Source organism: Mastomys coucha, unplaced genomic scaffold (genome assembly GCF_008632895.1).
Source record: "Mastomys coucha isolate ucsf_1 unplaced genomic scaffold, UCSF_Mcou_1 pScaffold9, whole genome shotgun sequence".
In the NCBI taxonomy this organism is placed as follows: Eukaryota; Metazoa; Chordata; class Mammalia; order Rodentia; family Muridae; genus Mastomys; species Mastomys coucha.
Window position 1 is genome coordinate 51,515,552 of NW_022196915.1, and position 17,971 is coordinate 51,533,522.

The 17,971-nt window shown below is 42.7% G+C and overlaps 1 protein-coding gene across 14 annotated transcripts in view; it reads right to left on the reverse strand.

Annotated features, from left to right (window-relative positions):
• Hmbox1 (homeobox containing 1) overlaps positions 1-17,971 on the reverse strand; it is a 138,504-nt gene that overhangs the window by 12,988 nt on the left and 107,545 nt on the right. For 4 of the 14 annotated variants that reach the window (XM_031362727.1, XM_031362726.1, XM_031362725.1 and 1 more), the window contains exons 7-9: positions 3,868-3,950; positions 2,140-2,235; positions 1,003-1,097 (exon numbers count right to left, since the gene is read on the reverse strand). In XM_031362727.1, the coding sequence (XP_031218587.1) occupies positions 1,003-1,097; positions 2,140-2,235; positions 3,868-3,950 (274 nt within the window). Of the gene's footprint in view, positions 1-669; positions 775-1,002; positions 1,098-2,139; positions 2,236-3,867; positions 3,951-17,971 lie in introns of all 14 variants that reach the window. The other 10 variants (XM_031362730.1, XM_031362721.1, XM_031362729.1 and 7 more) reach the window with 8 other exon arrangements.

The following is a 17,971-nucleotide window of genomic DNA, read 5'->3' on the forward strand; positions in this document are numbered from 1 at the left end:
CTGCTGAAAAATAGCAGGAATGTTTCCAGAAAGAACCAGCACTGTCCTGAGCCAAGGGTGGAGCTGTGCTTGGAGAACTGAGTCTCTCAGGGGTATAACCTGCAGGGACACATGGGTGCTACTGTTTCGTTCTGGCTTTTAGACATTAGCCTTTAGGATTAAGGGGGAAGCTGCAGAGAGTCACACACACTGCTGGAGTAGTGCATACATGGAGGCAATGAAAACCAAGAGAATGAAGACCATGGCAGCTGAGGACAAGGAGACCACCAGAAGAAAGAGTCTAGGGAAAGGACTGAGTGTTCTTTCAATTTCCCAAATGGAAATGAAATTTGATCTTATACAACATTCTAATGAACTCTGTCAACATGTTTGAGGGTGGGGGAACTCCCCCAATTTGACTTATTCCATGCAGTGGCTACAATTAAATACACTTTCCCCAAGCAATGCAGAGCACACCAGGATGAGATGAGAAACCATGCAGGTATTGTATTATGACAAGATGGTTCTGGTTAACCACTCCTCTGGGCACGAGGGTTCCCAGTGTAATGGAGCTGGAGTGGGCGGGGCCTTTGTGGTGCCTTCACGGTCCATGGTAGGTACCGTCACAGCTGCCCGCATGCCCCTAAGTGCTTCTCCAACACTGTGTGTGTGGTAAGTATTGTAACTTGCTTGTTTGGGTCAGATCCTCCTCTCTTCTTCTACCTTCTCTGCTTCTCTGCCTCCCTCTGAACTTCTTCCCTCCTCCTCCTCCCCATTGCGTGCTTGCCAAGTGTCCTGTTGTGTGACAATAAACCCATAGGGGTGGATAGAGATTACTCACAGATTTAACAGGACAACAGAATCTTACCACATTCCTTTCCAACCGCATGACAATCTAACTAGACACATGAGCAGAGTGGAGGGATACTGGCTGCTCCCCCCGACCTCCCCATACAACCACCCACAGACTTGAGTTGCCACTGCCCACCCCCTCCAACCGGAAGCCGCAGCCCAGCTGCCCACCTGCTCGGAGTAGTCGTTCCCGTCCACATCGTCACTGTTGGAATGGCCTCCTGGACTCTGTACATCTATCCCATGACTCTCCAGGATTGCTGCTTCTTCGAAAAAAGCAAATAGATCCCTAAATTATCTGCTGCCTCACCATCGTGGCATGCACCATGACCTCTATGTTGAGGAAATCAAGAGCACAGTGAGTCTCTAGCCATCTTTAAATGGGGGAAATTCAACTCTGTCGCTTAGGGGAGAGGTTCAGCTTCTGGGCCCATTACAGTGCCAGCCTGGCTGAAGTGCCAGCCAGTCTGCTGGGGACTTCATAAACTTACTTTGTTAATAGCTGTCCTGGTGAGGTGGCACAAAGCATCTGAGAATGCAGTCATACTTCTTGTGGTGCTGGGCATCAAAACCAGGTCCTTTCTCTCACTGTGCTATCCCAGCCCCCGAAATACAACTGCAGAAGCTTAAAAGAATCTTTTACTTCGAGCTCATCCGTTCTGATCCCACACTGTTACTACAGTTTTGAACGGGACTTTCCTCTTCGTTAGTTGAACACATCTTTTCCCTAGGGCACTTTCACATGATCTTCCGTCCTCTAGCTTTACATACTAAGTTATTGTTGCCAGTGCAACTGTTTGTTTATGGTATACACCACAGTGTATAGCAATAACTACACACTGGGGATGACTAAATCCAGTTACATTTGTGAAATGCCTTTTATTGCTGCTTTTTCCATGCTTCTCATTTGCCGAATCTTTTCCATTCCAGCTACTGACTGGATGTTTCTTAGTGTAGAGGTCTGGGTTGTACCAGTAACCAGCAGACTGGGAGATTCACAATTCTTCTCTTAAGACCCCACAGAAATCCTTAATATGAACCACATAAGTAACCCACTGCTCAGGGGTTAATGCTATATTCTAGAATATTAAGAAGAACCATCTTTATAAATAACAAAGACATTCTTAAAATATAAATAAAATAGTGTAGGTAGCACTGACCGTGCTATTAAAAATGCAACCAAGTGAAGTGATGTGTGTGTTGTTAGGCCTAAGTGTTTCGATCATTCTGACTTGCAGCTCCTAACTGGCCACTCTTGGTGTACTTCTAACCTTCTCAGGAGAGAAAGCAGTCTCTCTGATACATTACCGATATTGGCTCTCCTCTTGATCTCCTTCCGTCGATTAGCAAACCAATTATATACTTTCAGGGAGGTAACTCGTTCCAGGTCAGACAGCTTTTTGCCTGTGAATGCATGCAACAAAATTCAGATCATCTGTACCTGGATCCAAGAGCGAACTGCCCTTGAGACACACTTCTCTGCTCACAGTTGCTTTTGATTTTATTTATTGCCAAAATAAGAAGAGTGGGTATAATCTTTTCTACCACTTAGTACTAGGAACACACTAAAAGTATCATTGTGTGAATAAACATATAAGTGAATGTACAGCTAGCCACAACTAATAACACAATAAGCTTCAACTCAGGAAGACAACTCAATATTAAAAAAATTCTACAAAGTCTGTTTTCTAGAGTTCTAAATCAAATTATAGATTTCATAGAGGCACCATTTAATTAATATCACCAAGAGGGGCTGTTATTATTATTATTGTTGCTGTTATTATTATTATGTTGGGAGGGGAAGTTGAGATAAAGCCTCTCTGTCCAGACACTCGCTCTATAGATCAGACTGGCCTGGAACTCACAGAGATCTGCCTGTCTCTGTCTCCTGAGTGCTTGGATTAAAAGTGTGCGGCAGCGCCACCACCGCCGCCGCCGCCACCACCACCACCACCACCGCTGCCGCCACCGCCACCACGAAGCTGAGAGGGATGTTATTTTTTACAAAAAAAAAGACTTATCTTCGTTTCCTGGTATTTAAGATACATGTTCTACCTTATATAAGATATGAGATATATGCTGCTTTGAAGGCCAATGGCCATGTCCATACATGGTTGTGACTGTTCTGGGACACAAGGTACCACTCAGATTAGATTTCAGATTTATTGTCTTCTTGGCCACCACAGTTAATTCTTATGGAGATACTATGCTAACTAGTAAGCAGCCATTTGCACTGTCTCCTCTTCTCCTGTCTTCTTTTATATTTTAAAAATTATCTATTTATTTATCTTATTTACATGATTACACTGTAACTGTCTTCAGACACAACCAGAAGAGGGCATTGGATCCCATTACAGATGGTTGTGAGCCATCATGTGGTTGCTGGGAACTGAACTCAGGACCTCTAGAAGAGCAGTCAGTCCTCTTAACCGTTAAGCCATCTCTCCAGCCCTAAAGTCAGTTTTCTAAATAAAGGAGATTAGCTCATCTTCACTGTATAAAACTGAGATTCACACAGTCTTTAAACTATCAAAACAAGTGGCCAAGCAGAAACTAGCTCACTGTTTTAACTGAATGAGTGCTTGTGCTGCCAAATCTTTGAAATGGACAGGGAATAAGATACACAGGAAGTAGCAGAGTGGCTGTGGACTCCCCCAGGAAACTTTAAAAGGGAGCCACCATGTTTCCGTTAGCTAGGCAGAAGTCATTCCTATGAGGGAAGCAGACAGAATCCAATCCCAAAGAGCTTTCTCACAGAGCATACAATTTTAGAGCAACTTTGAAAAAAATGGATTTACATATTTTTATTAACAAAACTTGCTTAAATTTTCACACTTTATGGTAATTTCAAAATTGATACATTTATGCTAACTTTTAGTAATACAAATCCATAATTTAAAAAAATTCAAGCCTTCAAATCCCATGGAGAGTCATGTCACGGTAACATCAGAAGTGCTATGTGGAGAACACTGGGCTGGGACCTGCATTATGAGGTGAGTGTCCAGACCACTGACCACAGCTGGGCGCACGCCTTACCTGGCTTCTGTATGACGGCATTGCAAGCATTGGCAATTTCTTCTCTCTTTGCTTCATCTGGGTACTGGTTCTCATTGAAGTAACTGCAGGAGCAATCGACAAAGACACATCCACTTTAAAATGTGCTCATTAAATCCATCTTTTTAAAGACATAACTCTGGTGTACACCAGGATGTACAGAAGAGCGTTCTGGCAGAAACAGTCTCTACTGTGTTCAGTACGGTAACTACCACCTTTGTGCCCACTGTGTACTAGAGAGGAAGCTGATGTGAGTAAGAGGCCTGCCTCTCACCTCACTGAGATTACTGTGACTGGTGGCTACAAGCTGCTATATTTCATTAAGATTCCTCTGAGATAAGTTATTGTTTTGAAGGACCCACCTGGTCATGATCATGTTAACTGACTTAACCTAGTCTTAGAAAGGAAATATCATGCCCACTCTCAAGTGGTTCTTATTTGTTTATTTTATATAGATATATAAAACTATGAATGCGTGTATGACATGGCCTCAGAAGTCAAACTGACTTGGGGAACCAAGAGGAATAAGAGGAGGGGAAGGCTAAGGACAGGTATGGCAGGGAAGTAAGGGGTAAGGTCAATGACACTGAGTATATGTTATTTAGTATACACGACTACAGTCACCGAGCCACAGGAGCCACGCTACTGAAGACTAGTGTCAACACAACTTTTTCTGTTTTGGTCATTTTTTTTTTCTTTTATAGTAGCAAAACATGGAAATTACCCAATTATCCACCAAGAGGGGATGGCAGAACAAATTATAAGGCATCTATATTTATACACAGCTATTTTAAAACAACGAGGAGGAAAATAAGTTAGCACCTTGTCCACCGACCTGAATGGATGTTTATAGCATGTGAGGAAAACAATCCACAGAATAATGCACAAGCCAAAATGCCAAGAATTAAAAGGTTCCCAGTGGCATGCATGCTGGATCCCATGAGGAACAGGATCATGCCCACAAGACTGAGAGCACTGACCACTCACTGCCATGCACACTTTGCGTGATGGCGGTATTTGAGGCGTAAACTTCAAGGAAAGTCAGTCTCCTGCCTCCGCATTGTCGCTTGGCACCCCGAACTCAGAGGTAGCCCAGATATGTCCTCGTACTTGTGTGCTAGGGGCCCACCAAGATATCATTTCTTTACAACTAGTAAGAGAAAATTCAGACATTGCTCTCTGACCTTCACCAATGTTCCAACATCCTAGTTAAACTCTGGCTTGGAATGTTAAGCCATTCTAATTGCCTCCAGTATTGTGGGTGGGGCATTAAAGTTTACAGAAAGAGAGACAGCATGGAGCATTCAGCAGTCAGCATTCAGGAGTCTGCATTCAGCATTCGGACTCACTCACACTTAGACTAGAACCAGAGCTTAGGTGGGCTAGGACGTAGATTCATGCAGTCCGTAGCCCCCCAGGCCCAGAGCACTTGGGCCCGGGGTGTGTGTGTGCAGCACCAGTCGAGATTCAAGAGATTGAGCATTCGAGATTCGAGCATTCAACATTGAAGATTCGAGCATTCAGCATTGAGGACTCGAGATTCAAGCCTCTACCCTCCTGGCTGGCGCACCCGCAGCCCCCCGGGACTCTGGCCAGGACCATGCAGCCCGAACATACTCGGAGCCCAGGGATGCTACACCAGTCCAGAGGAAATGGCTGCTGTTTTAGACCTAGTGTGTTTTAGGTGGCCTCAGATGTACCTCGACTACTGAGCTGCCAGATTTTTCATTTCTCTCTTTTGCAACGATTGTAAAAACCTCACGTCATTTTTGAGAAATATACTCAGACCTTACACCACTCGTGTTGAGTCTGTTTGTCAAAGCCGAATCCCGTGCACACCTGGCCAGAACCCATTGTCCCACGGAACAAGGGACCCCCGAAAGAAACCCCAGTCCGTGACAACTCACTGCTCAGGAGGGGGCTTAATGGGATGCTTACACAGCTCATTTCTGTAGGAAGTAGACATGACTTTGATTCAATAGTAGGCTTTGCAAGGTGAGGCCTACTAACCCTGTTGTTAAGACTATCAGATGAATCAAATGGAAGGTGGGAACAGAATGCTCATTCCTAGTACTTTTTCTCACATCTATGAACTTCAAGAAAAAAACCCTGGATGTCTTGAGCCTGATCCTCACTGGATTCCAAGGCTGACCATTTTCCTCCAGTGGATCTCCTTCCTGAAAACCAGTCCTGCTCCTTCACCACATCTATCGGCATGGGCCAAGACTGCACAGATGCCAGAGGTCCCTCCCCTCTTTAGACTCCCAACCTGACCCCTGCTTTCCTCCCTTGATGTCTCTTTATGGATGGCACACCTTGACTTCAGTCTGTGCTGCCTCCCTTCTCCATCATCTTTTCTAAAACATATGCCTCACAACTCTTGTCTTTGCCCATGTTCTATGTGGTCCCTGGCTGTTTCCCACAGTGTAAACATTTCTTACTGCATGGTCCTTGGGTACCAGTGTTCCCTCTAAGATGCTACCAAGCCACCACTCTCACAGATGCTCCATGTCCATGCTGTCTGGGCCTCTAATAACTTTGTTAGGCCATGGTAGACCCATCGCCTCACCTGGAGCAGACTCAGTACCCAGAACCACACTAACATCTCAATTGTCACCCAATTGCCTCGTTTACCTCAAATTCACCAAGTAGATATAAATCGAAAAGAATTGGTTTCTGGCATCAAGGAACTCACAATGTACTTGAGAGAGAAATATATGTAAGTGCATTTGTGGTGAAATGCTTAGGATTTGTGGACAGTTAGTTCCATGTCTCCAGGGTTGTGGGAGGAGTTTGGCAAGATGTCACAGAGCAGCCTGAGGTAGGCCTTAAGGACAGACAACTGTAAAGATGGCAGGTGAGGCCATGGGAATCCTAGGCATGGAGAAGAGCAGAGTGTATTAAGAACTTGGGCTTCACAGATGATGCAGAGGGATCAGTGCTGGTCTCTTATCGCTTCTTCAGAGGGCAAGCCTGAGATGGACTCCCTCTGTCCTCTAAGAATGAAGGCCAACAGCTGATATAGGCAGAGAGCCTGAGGGGTTTTTTAAACAGATAGAACCCCACCTATGCTTTAGGAAGATAACACATCTTCAGACATATTGCTCCAAATTCTACCTCCATGGCCTTAAGTTCTGAATTAGTTCAAATTAATTCAAAATTAGTTCTTCATCTCTGCAATCCCTAATCCTGAAATTGTTTCTCTTCCTCTAAATAAAAAATAAATGTCTATTACCTCTAGCTATGTCCCTTACTTCTTATCCAAATGGCAGACAAGCTGAACTTATCCAAGAAGAACCTGCCTAATGCGTTTTTCTGTTCCTCATTCCTGCCCTGCCCATCTCCCACACTGCAGGCAGCACCTTCCTTTTACCCCAATCCTTCTTGGGATGGGATACAATGTGTTCCTCAACACCACAAAACCAAGTGGTTTCCTTCCTCTGCAACCCGAACTAGCTCCTTCCCCTCTGGTGGGAAGTTTCTTGTGCCTCCGTCTTCTGAAACCTTTTCACTCTGAAGTCTCAGCCCTCAACGCCACCACCGTCACTCTTGCTGCAGGTGACCTTGCCTTCGCTGCTATCAGTTTGCTAGATTTTTTAGCTTCTGAGCTGCTAGACTTCTCCGGGTCATTATTCATTTCTTTTCTCATAGCTGAGAAAACATAAATCATCCTCCTTTCCAAGGTCAACTTCTCTCCTTGTCCTTGATTGTATCCCCTCTTTTTCATTCTAATTTTTCTTGCTATTCTCAGCTTCTTTCTGTACCAGTGTAATAATCTTCTTTCACTGATTTTATGATGCATATTTCTTCATTATTGTGATCTTTGAAATCAGGACACATTTCCTAACTGGTAGTATCTGAAGATTGAATGGCATGCACAATAAGGTATGCCTTACAATCAAGACTTTCCTAGACCAGACAGAACACACTAGCTGCTAAAACCTAGGGCTCCACTTAAGCGACAACTCTGTGGCCAGTACACCTTACAACATTTTAGCCAAATGACCTGAAAGCCCACGACGAGCCCTGGAGTATGTGATTAGTATTCTTGACACATTTCTTTAGGTTATATCCTGTTTAAACATTTTCAAAGGTTTCCTATGGATGCTTAGATTGTGGTCCCCCACCTCACTCTCCCCTAATCTCTGTGGTCACTTACTCTTAGGTAAGAAGCCTGTGCCCCTTTCCTGGCAGAACATTTGCCTTTTGCATTCTTCCGATGCAAATCTAGTCTCTCTCCCAGGGCATGAGTTTTCTTTGCCCAGTGAGTCCTACAGGAGCTCATCTGTCCCTTCCTTATAGCTCTTCCATCTTGTACCTGCTCTTGTTCCTGAAGCCAGGGTGCAAGTCAGACTCAACCTCAGCCATCTCACAAATATGGGGACTGCAGGCCTGGACGGCTCAGCCCAAAGCTAGAATACACAGCTGTCAGAAACCTTTATCTCTGAGGAACAAGACAGATGATACACAGAGCAGGAAATAAGACGCCGGTGACACTGTGGCACAGCTGACTCTCACAGTCTACTTCATGGAAGTCTCTGCAGTTTTTAAAATGAACAGACACCATTTTTATAATAAAAGGAACCTTAGGTAAATACTGAAATAATTAAGAGCTAGTTTGCTGATTAATATAAATCTGCAAACAATTTATGCTCTAAAGTGGACTGGGATCAGGTAGAAGGTATTATGTTGTGACTGCAGTGACTAGTAGGAAAAAAGCCATACTGGCTTTGGATGCTAAATTAAAAATTTTCAGTTACTCACAACATGATGTCTTCTACTGAGTCAAAGTTTTAGTGTTCATGATTACTCTGTATTTCTAGGCTTTCCTTTCATACAATGAAGATCAGAATAAAGAAGACCCTAGTCACTTCTCCCAAGTCAAGAGGATTTAGTCAGATAGTTTAAGCCTCATTTTTTTTTTTAAAAAAAAAGGTAACCTTTTTTCCTCTGTTAAAAAAAAAAAATCTGTTTTTTTTTTTTTTAAATAAAATTATATCTATGAATGTTTGCCTATGGGTACGTCTGTGAATCACATGTGTGCAGTGCCTGCAGAAGTCAGAAATGGGCCGCGGACCCCTGGAACTAGAGTTATAGATGGTTGTGAGCTGTCAGGTGGGTGCTAGGAAATGAATCTGGGCCCCCTAGAAGAACAGCTGGTGCTGTTCACTACAGACCAGTCCCTACTGTTTTTATGATTAAGAAATGTTCTAGCCAGGCAGTGGTGGCACACACCTTTAATCCCAGCACTTGGGAGGCAGAGGCAGGTGGATTTCTGAGTTCGAGGCCAGCCTGGTCTACAGAGTGAGTTCCAGGACAGCCAGGGCTCCACAGAGAAACCCTGTCTCAAAAAAACAAAACAAAACAAATAAACAAACAAACAAAAAAAAAAACAAAAAAAGAAATGTTCTGCTCAGGCTCACTGCTGAGCTCTGGCTAACACTTAAAGAATTAATACTACTACTTCGTAAATCACTCCAAAAGCTAAAGAGGAAGAAGCTGTTTTAAATCCATTTTACTGAACCTGTACTGTCCCAATACCCTGGTGACCAGATATAAGAAAAACAAAACAAACATAAAAACCTTCCTCCCATGGTGTGAAGGACAAAACTGTATGGTCATCTGATTGAATACACAAAAGAAATTTGGTAAGATTCCAATATCCCTTCATGGCTAGCACCTATCATTCTTCAATAGGAGCCGAGGTAAGCTTGTGATGATGAATGGGGTTGTAGCCATCACTTCTTCAGGGGAATCTTAGGTTTTATCTAGCAACCACTGAATTCCATTCAGTCTAACAAAACCTTGGCTGTAAGAGGAATGAACTGGACATCACCAGTTTAAAAAAAATACTCAAATCAAAATCAAACAAATATAAGGCTTGAAGCCATAAGACCACTAGGAGGCAAAGTAGAAAGTGTTCTAGGACATCAGAATAAACAAACATTTCCTGGACAAGACTCCCAATATGACAGGAAATACAAAGACAACTGGGTGGCAACACGGTGGAGAGAATCAGAGAAAATATCTGACAAAGGAAAGAAATCCAAAACATAAGGAACTCTCACCCCACACTGGGCAGTAAGGTACACGCCTAGGACTGTACCATAGTGAGTGTAACAAAAGCCCCAGGCCTTCCCCTTATGTGCTTGGTGAGAGGGAATGCTGCTTAGAGAAAGGGAAGTGTCAAAGAAAAAGATGACCAATTTTCCAGTTACTCACAGGAGGAGTCTGGTTGGCCGTGGCAGAGACTAACAAATGTGTAGCTGTTTACTCAAGAGACATGTGAATAAAGAAATGGAAGAAGAAGCCGGGCAGTGGTGGCGCGAGCCTTTAATCCCAGCACTTGGGAGGCAGAGGCAGGCAGATTTCTAGTTTGAGGCCAGCCTGGTCTACAAAGTGAATTCCAGGACAGCCAGGGCTACACAGAGAAACCCTTTCTCGAAAAACCAAAAAAAAAAAAAAAAAAAAAAAAAAAAAAAAAAAAAAAGAAATGGAAGAAGGAATATAAAAAGGAGTCTGGTGAACGAATGCAGAGGCTCTAAGTAAGGCTTCTGGCAGAACCAGCTCCAGCTCTTGCAGCAGAGACTGTCTGCTTCAGGTGTTTGGTGGTTTTAGCAGTGGAGACATAGATGAGTTCAGTTATATAAGAACAGTGTTTCTTTTAAACTATATGTGACCGAACTGGACTATCAAGGAAGTCAGCAAATAGTCTAATGTCTGTAATTTCTTAATCATGCATTTAATCACTCTGTAACAAAGCCCTAGTTTCTACTACATAGCTGACTATCAGGGATGGCAAAGATGAACCAGAGAGAATTTCCTTGTGTGGTCACAGCAGACAGAACTGTAAAGGGAACCCCAATACTGTAGGCACAGCAAGCACTGCTGTAGCAGACCAGAGCTGATGGCGGTACAGTGTCTCAAGGAAAGAGTGAGAGCTTTCAGGGTAGGGATTTGGGCATAGTGAAATAGTGAGAGGCAAAGTAAAGGAATCCTATGGAGCCCGTAGCACTGAAATCGGGAAGGAGTTCAACACAGGCTGAGTGTGTGGTGCTTGACTCAGGGCAGAGGATCTAAGTGGGAAAGGCTGAGTCCATGCTGTTCAGAGAGGAACTAACTCTAAGGATCTTGGAGCCATGGTTTAAAGCAGGGACATCTTAGGGTCAAAGTTGTTGAGTAGTGCAGCATTTCCTGTGGTGATAGACACAGAAGCTACTTGTATAGCCATGGCAATAGCTAAGGAGTCCTGAAGGTACAGAGGCAGAAGCGGCAGGACCCTTCCAAGTGGTACGCACAGGGCCTTATGACAGTCCTGTAGCATGAGCCATTATTTGCCTTCTGGCACTTTATTTTTAGATTTTTTTGTTTGTTTGTTTGCTTTTTGTAAAAAACAAAAACAAAAACAAAAAAACCCAAACAAACATTTCTAAGGTAAGAGAGCTTGGCTGCTAGTTCCTAAAGGAGACACAATGTCAAACACTAGAACTTCACTCTTCTATTGGAAATGCTTACAGCACTAGAAGTTCTGTAATATACAAAAGGGAAAAAGAAATGTAAGCACATGCCCATGGATAGCAACATAAAGAGATGGCAAACTCTGAGGATACTGCACGTCACAAAGGACACCGTCAGCTGAGCGACCAGTGCACAGCTTCCCATAGAGAAATCACATGACTGTTTTGCTGTAGGATGAAGGGTAAAAATGGGAAGATAATGTATAGGAAATGAGAAGCCAAAAGCTAAGAACAAAAGGCAATGCCCCCGAAACACGGTTGTTCCAATAACTCCTAAATCACAGAAGGCAGAGAATATTTTGCTTTGTATCTTGAGAATGCAGGAAACACAGAGACCAACCGTAAGAGGGGATAAAGCCTCACATATGGGGATGTCGCTCTGTGTCCTCGTGCAAGCTACCTCTGCAGAAGACATCTGCAATTTCACTCTTGCAGTTATCCATTATCTAGAATTAGCTTTCATAACTGTTTCCTACTACCCATAATTCCATGTGGGTTTCTTCAGAAGATGTTAACATTAAGCCAGCCTACATGCTATGGAGTTTAACCGTCCCACCTCCTATTTGAGAACATCGGTGTGTGAAATGATCTTTAGCAATAAAACAATTAAAATGTCTTCATTTCTTAGTCTTGTTTTTACACAGTGGCGTAATGGCAGTGCTGAAGGAGAGGAAAGGGGGCATCATTATTTATGTTTACCTACAATTACATATGTTATATGTACACGAAAGTGGGTATATGTGTGTGTGTGTGTATGTATGTGTATGAAAAAAACCTGTGGGGGTTGGTAATGCTCCCATCCAAGAGCCAGTGACTAACACAAACCCTACTACCAAGCATGAGAAACATCCTTTTAAATTGTTGCTCAGTGATTTCAAGCTATTTCCAAAATAATACAGGCTACTGCTGTTGCCCTCAGTTGCTTCCCAGAATCTAAAGGCAAGTTCCTATTGCCAAGGACACGCTGGACTCTGGAGACAGGACTTGAGAGAACTGGACTGGATCTGACCCAGAATTATCCTCCCTGTGGTCTAGGTTTCATAGTACTGGAAAGTGCTATGCAAGCTACCAAGATAGAAAAGCAATCCAGCTAGAAAACTTAACATAGTAATTACCTTGCTCTTATTATCTATCTCTTACTATTTAAAAGAGCAAGATAAATGAAAATTAAAATAAAATGCCTAACAAGAAAATCAGAGTGAGCTGGGCTTGTAGATATCAGAATGGTTGGTAACCTTGCTCTCACCAGACGGAACAGAAGACACGAGTTCCAGGTCACATTCAGGCTCACAGTGAGCTTAAGGCTGAAGTCAGGTGGGGCTGCTCACATATAATCCCAGCACTCGGGAGGCTAAGGCAGGAAGATGTCATTTCAAGGCTAGCCTGGGCTATACAGTGAATTGCTCTCTCAAAACAAGCAAGCAAGAGAACTAAACAACAAACAAGCAAGTAAGCAGGCTTCTGTCAAATCAACCCACTTGCTTCTCCATGTATTCGGCCACCATGATGTGTACAATCTGGAAGCATAATCAACTAAGCAGTTAGGCCACTGTGGCCATAACTTCCTGAATTAATCTGATCTTAGCGAAGTTAGGCCCAGAATAGAAAGCCAGTTAAATATCCATAAACTACAGCATATTCTCCGGGTAGTGTTCATAACAAAATTATATTTCAAAAGTCATATAATGATAGCTAATATATAGAATTACACAGCTGGCATAAGTCTCTGCTGCTTGAAAAGGTGTGTACATAATACAGAGATATGACTGAAAACACTGTGTTGATAACCACTGAGAACGAGCATGAGAGCTCATTTCTACTCTAGATCTTCTTGTATTTTCTCACACTTTATATACTAACCATACAGTAACTTTATAATGCAAAATGTAATATTTGAAAAGTTTGCTACCTTATGTGAGAGAAGTACAATTTTACATAATTATTATTAAATAATAAAGTTTCTTAGCTTTCCTTGAACCTTTTAGCAACATTTGAGAGAATGTTTCATAAACGCACTGGAGTTCGATAAACAAAAGCCATCTTGCACTAATGCCTTTTTACAGATGAGCTCATTTTGAATTCTATGGGCAGAATAAAATAAATAACAGCTCTCCCCACATCAACCTTTTAAAAGGTGTACGTGAAGAGGAAAACTAAAATATAAATGAGTTCTGTTCCAGAGGAGGCTGTATGTTTTCAGTTTGGCAGCATCTTAAAACTTCAGAACAGAAAAGCTTGTGAACAGGGAGTTTTAAACAGAAAAATTAGTATTGGCCTGTGGAGAGCTTAAAGATACAAAAAGATGACTTCTCAAATCCTCATTCATAAATTCACATGGAAGCCCACAGCATAGACCATTGTGGATTTAGACAGACTGCGGAGCAAACTCTGGCAAGGAATCAAAAACCTTTGAGTTGTATGGAAACATCACGAGTTCAGCTCCTTCCACCTGTAGTAAGGGTATGAATTTCATAGATGGAGCCACAAAGGAGGAAGAACTATCCTCCTCAAGGTCATGACCTGCAGCTTAGGTATCCTGACACAGTTCACTGGCTCAAAGGCCTAACAGGAATGGCTACTGTTGGCTAAGATGGGCTACGGTTTCTGACTTCATTTAAGATATGCAATGCAAATCCCCAAAGATGAACCAGGTGGCTTAAGGTCTTGCCAATCTCACGAGAGCTCCTGACAGCAAAGATGAGATGCCATCAGAGACAGACCCAGGGAAAGAGAACTGTAGGTCCACAGCTGCATCTCACCCAAGGGCTTCACCTCCTTGAAAAAGGAAACATGATTACCTGGGAGACAACTATAACTCTGACCCACCTTTCTTCCCTGGGCAGCAGAGGATTAAATAAACTCTGGAGTACACATCATCACCACACATTACAGGTCTATGTCTCCAGTGGGGTTCACCTAACCTACATGCATCAATACCTCTGCAAACACTATAGGTTATAGGCTTCCAACTAATTCCTTATCAGGATGGTGAGACGCCAATTTCTGATTGATAGCCAGGAATGAAAGGCATTAGTTACTTTCCTCTTTAATGGTTCTAAGTTGTCTGGAAGAGGCAATTTAAGTGAGAAAGGATTCACTCTGGCTCATGGTTTGAGGAGATACTATAGAACATGGTGAGGAAGGCATCAGTGGCTTGCCCACATTTTAGCAAGCCAGTCAAAAAGGAGGAGGGAAGCCAGGCTGGGTTATAAATTTCAAAACCCATGTCCCAGAAATTCCTTTCCTCCAGTTAGGCCCCATTTTCTAACAGTTCCACAGCTTTCCAAAACACCACCAGAAGTGTGGGCCCATGGTTTCAAACACATGAACCCAAGGAACGTTTTACATCCAAGTCATTAGAGATGGAGGCTCTTCTGGAGCTCTCAGGAAACACAATGGAACCGAGCAAACAGTACACCTGGCAGGCTGCCACTACATTAAAGAGAAACAAGTTGGAGGTGAGGGAAGTTTCTGCTGCTGAACTTTGGGAGCAGATTTCTGGGGTCTGCTGGGAACAGGACTTCTAAAAAAAGCAAGTGTGTCTGGAAGGCTGTGGAGCAGGGCCATTTTTGCCAGCTACAAACAAGGTCTCTGGGACCAAAGAGAGCACAGGGCTCTTCTTAAAATTGAAGCCATTTATGCTCGAGATGAAGCAGAGTTCTCCTTAGGCAAGAACAATACAGTGACTCCTGGAGGCAAACCAAACAAAACCTGAGTGATCTGGGAAAAAGTAACTCGGGCCCATGGAAAAGTACGGTTCAAGCCAAATTCCAAAGCAAACTTCCTTCAAGGCTATTGGACACAGAATCCATGTGATGCTGTACCCATCCTGGATTTAAACTAATGGAGAGTAAATAAATAAAAGTAGATTGTGTTCTTATAAAAAAACAACAAAGCCGGGAGGTGGTGGTGCATGACTTTAATCCCAGCACTTGGGAGGCAAAGACAGGTGGATTTCTGAGTTCGAGGCCAGCCTGGTCTACAGAGTAAGTTCCAGGACAGCCAGGGCTACACAGAGAAACACTGTCTCGAAAAAACCAAAACCAACCAACCAACCAACCAACCAACCAACAAACCAGACAAACAAAAAAAACAAAACAACCCCCCCAAAAAACAACAAACAAAAAAAGAAAGAAAAACAACTAAGAAGTGACACTTGAGGAGACAAGCGGCTTGACTGACTCGTGACATTACCAAGCACCTTACTCCATTTTAACAATAAAGAAGAGGGTGTGTAAGGATGGGGTTTGGTTCTGCTGGTCCATGAACTTTCTATAGGAACCACCAAATATGAGTGATAAACAAGTTAAGTCAGCAGAGAGCAACATTTTGGAAAGTTCACAAACTCTTGGGCATCGGGGCTGGTGAGTTCGTCTTGCAATCTGCTTCAGCTATAGCCAGGTGGTAGGTGCACCTTTTGCCTTCTGTCTGGTAGGAATTAGGTTTGTCAGAGAGAACTGGAAGGTGAAAGAGAATTAATTTCCCACCAATAATGTATCATAATAGAAAGATCAACAAAAGAGGATTGGTAGAGATCGACTCATTGTTCCTTAGAATTTTTTTCCCTTAGGGTCAATGCCAAGCTTTTGCACGCACATTCCTACTAAAGGAACAATGTCTGAGCCTAAAATGAGAACTGGTTTTCCAGGGGAATCAATCTTTTTTTTTTTTTTTTTAAAGTTTTATTTATTATTATAAATGAGTACACTGTAGCTGTCTTCAGATGCACCAGAAGAGGGCGTCAGATTTCATTATGGGTGGTTGTGAGCCACCATGTGGTTGCTGGGATTTGAACTCATGACCTTCAGAAGAGCAGACAGTGCTCTTACCTGCTGAGCCATCTCACCAGCCCTCTTTTTTTTTTTTTAACTCATAAGTAGCAAACCAAGTAAATAACTTTTAGAATTATGGTTGCAATAAAGTCTCTGCTTTTGGCCAAGATCTCGAATTGGAGTGTACTGGTCTTTGGTTATCCTGGTACTTCCTGAAGCATAGCTTCTCACTTCCCATTTTCAGTGATAGTCAAACTATCAGAGGGTAGGTAATGGGCCTTTAGTAAAGGGTAAATTATAGAGAACCTTGTCTCAAAACAACCAACCAAATACCTCCCACCCTCCCAAAAATCCCTTTTCTTAAAAGCAACAATAAAAGGCAAGGAATTGTAGAGCACTCCTTAAATCCTAGCTCTAAGGAAGCAGAGGTAGACACCTCTCTGATTCTGAGGCCATCCTGGTCTATACACCAGTTAGTTCCAGGACAGTCTGGGCTATTTTAAGAAGATCCTATCTCAAACAAACAAACAAACAAACAAACAAAAGTGAAATTAATTCTGATACTATCTGGCAGAACATATGTTGAAAAGCTGTTTGTTTAGCCACTGTATACAGGATTAATAAAAATCCAAGAAATAACTAAACAGTAAGGCTATTTTGGTGACAAGTCTGCCTAAGGATGATGGCTATATAACAGTCTCAAGATAGTTAGAAACAAAGTCTGGGCTTTGGAAAAAATACACTTTTTTTTTTTTTTTAAATCTTATTTTACATGTATGTGTGCAGTGCCAGCAGAGGTCAGAGGAGGGCATCAGGTCTCCCGGAGCTGGAGTTAGTGTTGGCTGTGAGCTGGGACTCAAACCCAGGTCTTCTGCACGAGCAACCTCTCCTGCCCTAATCTGAATTTTTAATTTATGGCATGTCACCAAAGCAATACAACAGAATAATTTGTATGAGGCACGATATACTCAGGGCTTCTATGGTACACAGGTTTCCAAGTACAGTTTAAGAGGACATACATTTTGTACCATGAAACTCAGCAGGATATTCAAGGTTCTTCAACCAAAAGACAAGCAAGTAGAACTCTTACTACCCCAAGTACATATCCTGCCATAGCCCCTAGCAAGCCCCACGGAAGCTGTGATGTTAGGGTCTAACACTCCTTCCCACGCTGTAAGAGGAACCAAGATTGCCTTTGATCCCGCCATTATATAGTATCCCCTAGTATATACCACAGGATGGATACAAAGTAATAGCTGGAAGAAGAAAAGGCTCACTTGTTTCCCACAGCTTTCAGTTAGTCACAAGCTGACCTCCGTCTGTGCCAGTGTTTACACATCTAAAGTTCACATTCTGATAAAGCCGTCATTCCTCACAGTGACTCTCATGATACCAAGAGTCCCCTAACTGTGCTGTTTCTTTATAGATTATGGCCACAGAAGGGCATGCGGAGCACAGGCTTCCTATTCTAACTGTCAGGGACTAGAGAAATAGGGGTGTACCATTGTTTGTTAAAAATAACAACTGCTGCCAAAGCATCCACAAGAGAGCAGGGAAGACTTTTAATTCACCTCAAAAGCATCATGATAATTTCTCTTTTAGCTATTTCTGTTTGACCAGAAAGGAACCAGGAAGTATAATTTGCCAATTTTAAAATGCATTTAAGGACAGTTCATCTTCTTATTGGCTATGAGAAATGGATTGGGATAGCTTTACTTGTCAATAAGTGGCAAAGTTTTGTTGTTTTTCCTCAAATAGTCTAATGGATTGAAATGAGGTCATGTCCAGGCTCTTGCT